The sequence below is a fragment of the Strigops habroptila genome, chromosome 10 (assembly GCF_004027225.2).
Source record: "Strigops habroptila isolate Jane chromosome 10, bStrHab1.2.pri, whole genome shotgun sequence".
Classification (NCBI taxonomy): domain Eukaryota; kingdom Metazoa; phylum Chordata; class Aves; order Psittaciformes; family Psittacidae; genus Strigops; species Strigops habroptila.
The window spans coordinates 22,266,049-22,274,498 of NC_046359.1; the positions used below are offsets into that span (position 1 = coordinate 22,266,049).

General features: G+C 39.0%; 1 protein-coding gene across 1 annotated transcript in view; it reads left to right on the forward strand.

Moving 5' to 3' along the window:
- Positions 1-8,173, forward strand: part of LOC115613440 (opsin-5-like) — a 30,351-nt gene extending 22,178 nt beyond the window's left edge. Inside the window, exons 3-6 of the mRNA XM_030498824.1 lie at positions 773-872; positions 2,633-2,737; positions 5,685-5,908; positions 6,577-8,173. Of these exons, the coding sequence (XP_030354684.1) occupies positions 773-872; positions 2,633-2,737; positions 5,685-5,908; positions 6,577-7,017 (870 nt within the window). The 3' untranslated portion in view covers positions 7,018-8,173. The remainder of the gene's footprint in view (positions 1-772; positions 873-2,632; positions 2,738-5,684; positions 5,909-6,576) is intronic.
- The last annotated feature ends 277 nt before the right edge of the window (positions 8,174-8,450 follow it).

Below are 8,450 nucleotides of genomic sequence, written 5' to 3' on the forward strand. Positions count from 1 at the left end.
AACTTTCAAAAAGAAAAAAAGGGACTGCCTTCAGCGTTTTGCCTGGATCGTTTCGCAGTCATACAGTGCTCCTTAGCAGATGGCTACACCATCTCCACTACAGTCAGCAGCAACTTCCTTCCTATACCCGTAAGTGAGGCTAACAGAGTTGTAATTATCCTGCGCTTCTATCACTGAGATACTGATGATGTGGGAGCCTACACAGCTGTCTGGCTCTGCCTGTGTCAGTCAGAAGTGGTGACGAGGCAATCAGTAGCACCAACATTGAGACTCAATCTATTGGAATGATTTAGCTTTGGATGGTTTTATTTAATTATTCAAAAAGCTTCTCTCACTCAGCCAAGCCTATTACCTCCTATGTTCTTTCGTCTGTGGCTTAGGTTTCATGGGTTCAGCTTGCATGTTTGTTTTGCCTACGTGGAGCAGCTGCATCCAGTACATTTTTGCCTGTTCAGGGCTTTTCTTGCTTTCAGTTCAACCTTTTTCTCCTTCATTTGGCAAGTCATTTTGGGGAAAGCATATAGATGTAAGGGTGCATTTGCTTGTTTATTTTACGTACATGACAGAGCACTTATATAATTTTTGAACATTTACTTGCTCACTGATCCCATAGATGATAACAGCACCTGACATTTTATATTTTCCTGCTAGCTGGGTTTCTGGAAAAAATTTTGAGAGCATTAACATGAAAATGACAGGAGCAATCACTGTAGTTCTTTTCACTTTCAGCTCTCTGCAGTAAAAGAACATCCTGTGCTGCTTTGTTTTTCAGATTGATGGCTTTCTGACACTTCTGTTTGGCCTGGCTAGCATTAATACCCTTACAGTAATCAGTGTGACTCGCTATATCAAGGGCTGCCATCCTGAGAAAGGTAAGGAATAAAGGCAAGTCCAGTTCTGCTTTGTGCCTTGTGTAAATCTGTATTTCTTTCAGTCTCAGGCTATATCAAATACAAATTGCATGCATTGGAAACCAGAACATAACACAGTCATTTACATAACAAATATGTCTGCACTGAATCCTTCAGGGTTAACCCCAGTAAGAGCCAAATTATTACTACTACACTTTGGTCACCATGGGCTAAATTCACCCTTGTGCTAAAGGATACTACACATCCTGCTGACGCTCTGTAGTCTTCAAAATGCAACCTAAGTTGTCTGGATCTTACTGTAAGCAATGAATTTCATCTTCTGTGATGTTTGGGATGAAGTTTCCAGTTGTCGATAAGAGCCTTGGTTCGGGAGGCTGCTACACATACAAACATTTTCGCTCTTCAGGGTGTTTTACCAGGGTTTGTGCACAGTAGGAATCATGGACTCCTTTAGATGGTGCTGGAAACTTTCAGTCTGCACATCTTACCTCCAGCTTTTGTAGCAGCCTTCCATCCCCACATGCCACTACCCAGTATAACTTTTCAGAAATGTTGTGGAACAAAGTGGTAAATGCTTCATCCCTGGCAGTGTTGGACAGAGCCTTGGGTGACATGTTATAGCATGAGGCATCCCTGCCCATGACAGGGAGGTTGGAACTAGATGACCTTAAGGTCCTTTCCAACCTTAACCATTGATGCATAAGTATTTCCCACATATACAAAGAAATAACCACAATGTATGGCAAGAGTAGGACAGATTAAATATTTTGTACTGAATGATATTTTAGCTTAACCTCAGCTGGCAACTCAGTACCACACAGCCACTTGCTCACACCACCCACCTCCCCTCCGGTGGGATGGGAAGGAGAATCTGAAGAAGGCAAAACTCATGGGTTGAGATTGAACAGTTTAATAATAATAACAGGAAAGAGAGAGAGCGCAATAAACCCCAAGAAACACAAGTGGTGCACAATACAATTGGTCAGCCACACACTGACTGATGCCCAGCCCATCCTTGAGCAATGATCGGTGGCTCCCAGCCAACTACCCCCAGTTCATATACTGAGCATGATGTTCTGTGGTATAGAATATTGCTTTTAGCTAGTTCAGATCAGCTGTCCCAGCTGCGTCCCCTCCCAAATTCTTTTGCACCCCCAGATTACTCAGTGGTAGGGTGGAGTGACGAACAGAAAAGGCCTTGACTCCATGTAAGCACTGCTCAACAATAATGAAAAGATCCCTTAGTTATCAACACTGTTTCTAACACAAATCAAAAACATAGCCCCATACTAGCCACTACGAAGAGAATTAATTCCACCACAGCCAAAACCAATGGCTAATGTGATTTGAGTGTCTAATATATTTTATCTTTTGTAACAGGGAAAACTTTGAAATTAATAAGAAAATCCTCTGAATTTAGACCTAACTTGTTTGTTTCTACGTAAAACTTAACATACAACTGTTTCCTGCTTTTTACAAAATGGCAAAACAGAAGTCTGACGTAGAATTTGCTAATTCTTCACTGTTCAACAAACATATTGTCTCCTGCTTCAAAGCTATTCACTTCACGTGTTCACAAATGGTCTTGAGCACAAGACTGGCAGATGCCTTCATATTTAAGCTTTTCTTACGAATACGCTTTTTTTTTTTTTGTCTTATTTTTAAATGGCTATATTTCCCTTTTTAGGTGTTGCTGTAGGAAAGCATTTAGGTTTCAGAGATACGTTTGCCTATTTTCTAACCAAACCATGCCATTGCAGGTCACTGCATTAGCAACAACAGCATAACGGTGTCTCTGGTTCTCATTTGGGTAGCAGCTTTCTTCTGGTCAGGAGCTCCATTACTTGGCTGGGGCAGTTATACAGGTAACAAGTATCTTTCAATTGTACTTATTTGACACCTGTTCACTTAACTGGACAAAGATTCTTACCTTTCTTTTTTGCTGTTCGTGATAAACCAGACTGATTATCAGTGGAACTGAGAGAATCATTCATCATGCATGGCATATGTGCAGAGTGTTGCCTCATTTGGTATCAGCTATAATGAGATTTTTTTTTCTTTTTTTTTTTTAAAGATATCACAGGAAATATTTGGACCAAGTGCGTATTACCTATGAAAAAAGAGAGGCCAGAAATATTTGGCATGGTTAAGCAATGAGATAAAGGAAACTACCAAAAGACATCCTTCAAAAACTGTCAAGAATAGGAAGCTAGAAAAGAACACAGGTTCCAGCAAGTTAAACTTGAAACTATAGTAAGACAAGCCAGAAAGATCTGGTGGAACTACTTGTTGAAAATACGAAAATTATAACAAAACAGCAGAAGAAAAAGATGTCAGAAAGTCTGTCAGTCCAACAAGTGATGAGGGTGCAAGATAAGGCCGTAGCAAAAAAGAAGGGGGGGGTAAGGAAAAATTTTGAATAGTGACCACTGTGGTAATTCAGTGGCTAAGAGGTATTTCCACACCAGTAAATTTCTTCATGAGGAAAGGTTGGAGAAATTGCCTCAAATTAAGTCTCTAAAAGTTCAAGAAAACAAATTTCTAGGAGCAAATGGTAATGATACAAGAGTCCTAACAACTTAAATCTTGTGAATGAAGTTGTCCAATTGTCCAGCAGTTACGTGATTGGATCCTGCAGGCATCTGCACCCTTTGAGAAGTCGTGAAATCTATGAAGACTTATTAAAGCAGCTATACGAATATAGCCTCTTATTAAACACGTAAGGTTTGAGGCATCTCAAGACTCTTGAAGTATAGATGTGAGAAAAGCATGCATTTCTATGACTGGCTAAATCATCTATCCTTCCCAAACCAAAACGTTATCAGGATATTAGGCTCAATGGATATTTTGTTTGAAACCAAACCATTCTGTTATTAGATATTTATTATGTTATTTATGTTACAAATATGCTTTTGCACTATGGATATGTCAAACTTGGGGGTGTGTTGGACTGGACATTTTCTGTGTCTCTTCTAGCAATCTGTGTTTTCTTTTTACATTAATCTCACTAGCTCTTCATTTGTAGAAGAATTTCAGGATTTCTGATATACCCTTTTTGCCTTACACTGCAGCCAAGGACTTCTTGGGCATCACTGCCTTATCAGGGCATCCTACTGCCCCCATGGATCCTGTTTGTACTTTGTGTTCAATTCTTTGACAGTGGTCTTCAAGACCACTTCTAGGAACACTTTTCCCTACCAGTCATAGCAGTTTCAGGTTCCTGGGCTGACACTAAACACATTCCACTGAGGGCACCCGTGAAGATGTGGGAGCTGAGCAATGGCAAGTCCAGCAGCAGGCAGCCATAGCACCGGGACCTCGCTGATTTTTTGGAAATGCCACTTGCCAGTGTCCCTGCAGAGGGAGGAAACAGAGCTCCAAATTCTGACTCATGGAAAATCTGCAGGATTTTCTCTTTATGTCCTCTGGAGGCTGTTTTCATTTTTCAGTCAAAAGGCTTTGGAAACCAGAAACCTGGAATTAAGCAGGATTTCACAGTTATCTTTTTTAATATTGAGGTCTACTGATGATGAAAAAAGCAAAGGAGACAAAAATTTATTTCTGTTACAGAGCACATCCAGGCAGCAGCACCTAGAGCTTTTGGTGATAAAAATACCAGGCTCTTTTTGATGAAAATCATAAAAAAGATTCTAATCTTTTGCTGCTTTAATTTATCCTATCTAAATCTATCACCTGTGAGGAATTAAGGGATTTTTTTAAGGTTGTGGGGTTTTTTTCTTCAGGATTATCACTAGATGTCAGTGATTACTTGTATCTCCAGGACTTGTTAATACTTGACTTACACAATTTTGGTTCATGCTTCATTTATTTGTAATTCAATTTGCTGTGATAGCTGTCTGGAAAAAAAAAAAATAAAAACCCAACAGTTTTTTCCACTTAAAAAGAAAAATCAACAATTCACAATCTATAGAAAACCTCTAATGCTATTGAACTAAATTTTTCTATCAGGAGACATTTGCAAACACATTAGAGGGTCTAAAGAAGCCAGCTGTTACTCATAAAAGTATTTAAGCAGAGACTTCACCTTATTCCCACTGTCTTTCCCTAATGTACCTGATCAGCTAGTGTCCTTTTGTAAATCCCACTAGCTGTAGATCCTCCAATATGGCCAACTTCCTTTTTAAGAGCCTGGAGTTCCTTTGTAGTTGCAGAACTGTATGCTTCCCATTTAGTAAAAGATCTCATATCTTTCTGAGTATTCATATGTTTCATTTTCCCATAGTCTTCATCATTAGCTGTAGCAATTTTACTTTCATGGCTCTCACAAATCTCATTCTCTTTTGTTTCTGTTAAAAACCCTTAATATTTTTATTTCCTACTTTGCTATGTAAGTAGTGACTTTTTACGTTTGGCATATTGTTTCTTCACAATTGCTTCTTATGCTGTTACAGTGCTCATGTTAGGAAGTTACTATGTAGAAGATTATGACATGTAAGTGTAGACACCACACAAGTATATCAAACCTACTGAATTATTAAAAAAATGTATTAAGTTTTTTTTTTATAATTATGTATCACAATTTCCTATCCTGAAACAAGTTTGTGCATTATGTATTTACACTGGAAAACTAAACTGGACAGAACAATAGTGGGCATTAAAACTTGTTACGGTCTAGCTGGTCTTGAAAAATTGTTTGTGTGGGAAATTACATCACAGTCCATTAAATCAGAAAGATCAATCCATTCTTTAGTGCTTAAAAGAAGAAAAATACAGCATTTGAACTGATAAATTAATCACTTAAAAGCAGATAAAAGTTCTAAAAATGCTAACCAACTTATTTTTGCTTTCCAGATCGCATGTATGGCACATGTGAGATAGACTGGGCAAAAGCCAACTTCTCTACGATCTACAAGTCCTACATTATCTCCATTTTTATCTGCTGTTTTTTCCTACCTGTCACAGTCATGGTCTTCTCATATGTGTCAATTATCAATACTGTAAAGCTAAGCCATGCATTAACAGGACTTGGTGATCCCACGGACAGACAGAGGAGAGTAGAGCGGGATGTCACCAGGGTGAGTTTGAGTTTCATGTTGGGTGGGATGTTTTTCAGTGAAATCTGTCTCTCCAAAAATTGGTCTCAATTAGAACAGGAAAGAGCAAAAATCCAGAGCAGTTGCATTTCATTTCTCTATAATGTCTAGTGACAGAGTCTGAACTTAGTGAAGAATATGAGGTTTATTGAAAACTCCTATCCTGTCACTTGTCTCGTATTGGTGCTGCATCACATGTGAAAAATAATCTAAATATAACTGGAATGAGTTATACAGCACAAAATAAAAATTTGGTTTGGCATATGCTCTTTTCTGTCAGAAGTTATGATACTTCTGAGCACGCACAGAAGTTACAGTGGAGCTTTCAATTTACTTATCATTGACTTTAGTCTACCCGAAACCTTCTGAATTCATGTAAACATACAGGGAACTGTAGCTATTTTCATTCCAGTAGATGGCATATTGCTTAAGCACACCACCATGCCAAAATTTGATATACAGCTTCTAGGTCTGCCTGGCTCCATCAAAGCCAACCTTTTGCTTGCCTGTATTCTGCTGTGAGCCATACATTCAGGACAATCTGAACATTTCCCTTCCAGCCAAGTGTCCAAGCTACTATTCCCAGTGTATTGCTTCCCTGATGTAGTCTTCCAGAACAGATTTAAGACTGTTACTCTTCTGTTTTTTAGGTTTCTATTGTCATTTGCACAGCCTTCATTATTGCATGGTCACCATATGCTGTCATCTCTATATGGTCTGCCTATGGCTACCCTGTGCCCAATCTTACCAGCATCCTTGCCAGTTTGTTTGCTAAGTCTGCCAGCTTCTACAATCCCATTATCTACTTTGGAATGAGCTCCAAATTTCGGAGGGACATTTTGATCTTGTTCCATTGTGCCAAGGAAGTCAAGGACCCTGTGAAGCTCAAACGTTTCAAAAACCTCAAGCAGAAACAACAAGAGCCCTCTCAGAAAGAAGAGAACTGTGCAGGAGAAATGCACCCTGCACCAAGCCCTGATTCTGGGGTGGGAAGTCCAGCCAACACCCCACCTCCAGCAAACAGGGAAGTTTATATTGGTATTTTTGATACGCCATCTAATAACCCTGATATTGAATGTGATAGACTGTAAGTTTTGTGGCCACTTCACGCACGCATCCACTTTGTGTTCAGGAAGACCCTCTTCAGCTCCATGCTTGAGTGGTTTCCTAATTCCCAGTCCATCTGTTTCTTGCGATAGCACTGATGACTATACAACTCAAGCAAATCAGACAATAAAGTGATATTTTCCTTCTATGTAGGTACAAAATGCTATGAAGCACATTACAATGTGTTGCAGCATACTCAGTGCCAGAAACATTTGATTTTCTCATGCGTGCGGGAAAAGGAAAACTGACTTGAAGAAATCAGGCATTAGATAGCAAAAATAACTTAAATTGCTACCTAAATATGAAAATAACTACCTTGTTGGCCTGCAGAACTATTTCCATCTTCCCTGACCTTCCCCGTGAGCAGGGCCTGGCTGTAGCATTCAGAGTCAGGAAAGCTGGCCTTTAATTTTACTGATCTGCCTCCAGAGTGGTTGTTTTCCTATCAGAGTATTAAGGTGGAGCAAGACATGTACAATAAAACCAAAAATTACACTACATTTTTAAGAGTACTGCTGAAGTGTGGCATCAGAGCCATTTACAAAATATAATCCAGCACTCCACTCTGCTTCTAGAGAAAGTTTTTGTACCTGCCTATGGGTAAAAAATGACTTTTAGGTAAATGTAACTAAGTGGCAATTAATAATACTGATTTTAATAGCTAAGATGTAGGCTTAAATCTGTAGCAAGTCTATCAGATGTTATAATAGCCAATTATTCCACCAAGTTTATTTTACACACTCAAAGTGAGGAGGTGTATCTTTATAATTCCCCATCTTGGAAATTACCTGCACAGTCAGAGACTTCTGTAAAAATATATCTGCGTTAGCTGTGGATATTGTGGATTCATTTAGTGCTGTTTGCAGGTTTAATAAGGGAAAAAAGGGGGGGGGGGGTGAACCAACAAACAAACCAACAACATTGGTTGCTAACCTCACTGCTATTTATGACTTTCTGGAATCTCACTGTCTTAGTGTGCTAAAACATAGGCTTTTTTGCAAAAGTATGCTTTTCCAGATGTGTCTCTTGGGAAAGTTACAACAAGAGCCTGCCTTCATTTCCCCCATTACTCTATTTGTTTTGAGAAAATCACCTGTGTTTTGAAGTTTAAAACAAATAAACATTATAAGCAACAGCGGGGAACTGTGTTTTCTTTCATGGTCACAGATCTGAACTACAGGAGTATTAATTTTTGTGGAAAATTTTAAGATATGGGTGCTATTTCATTACCATAAATAATTAAAAGCAAATAAGTAAACAATTTGCTTCCAGATAAAAGTGCATGCTGTAGCTGCAGAAATATATTAAATCAATTAGGGCAAAATCCTGTCACGGATGAAGCCAGACTTGCCCAGCCAAAGCTAACGTCCAGTTTTGAAAGCTCCTAGGTGTAGCACAAAATCTACCCTGGTAAACC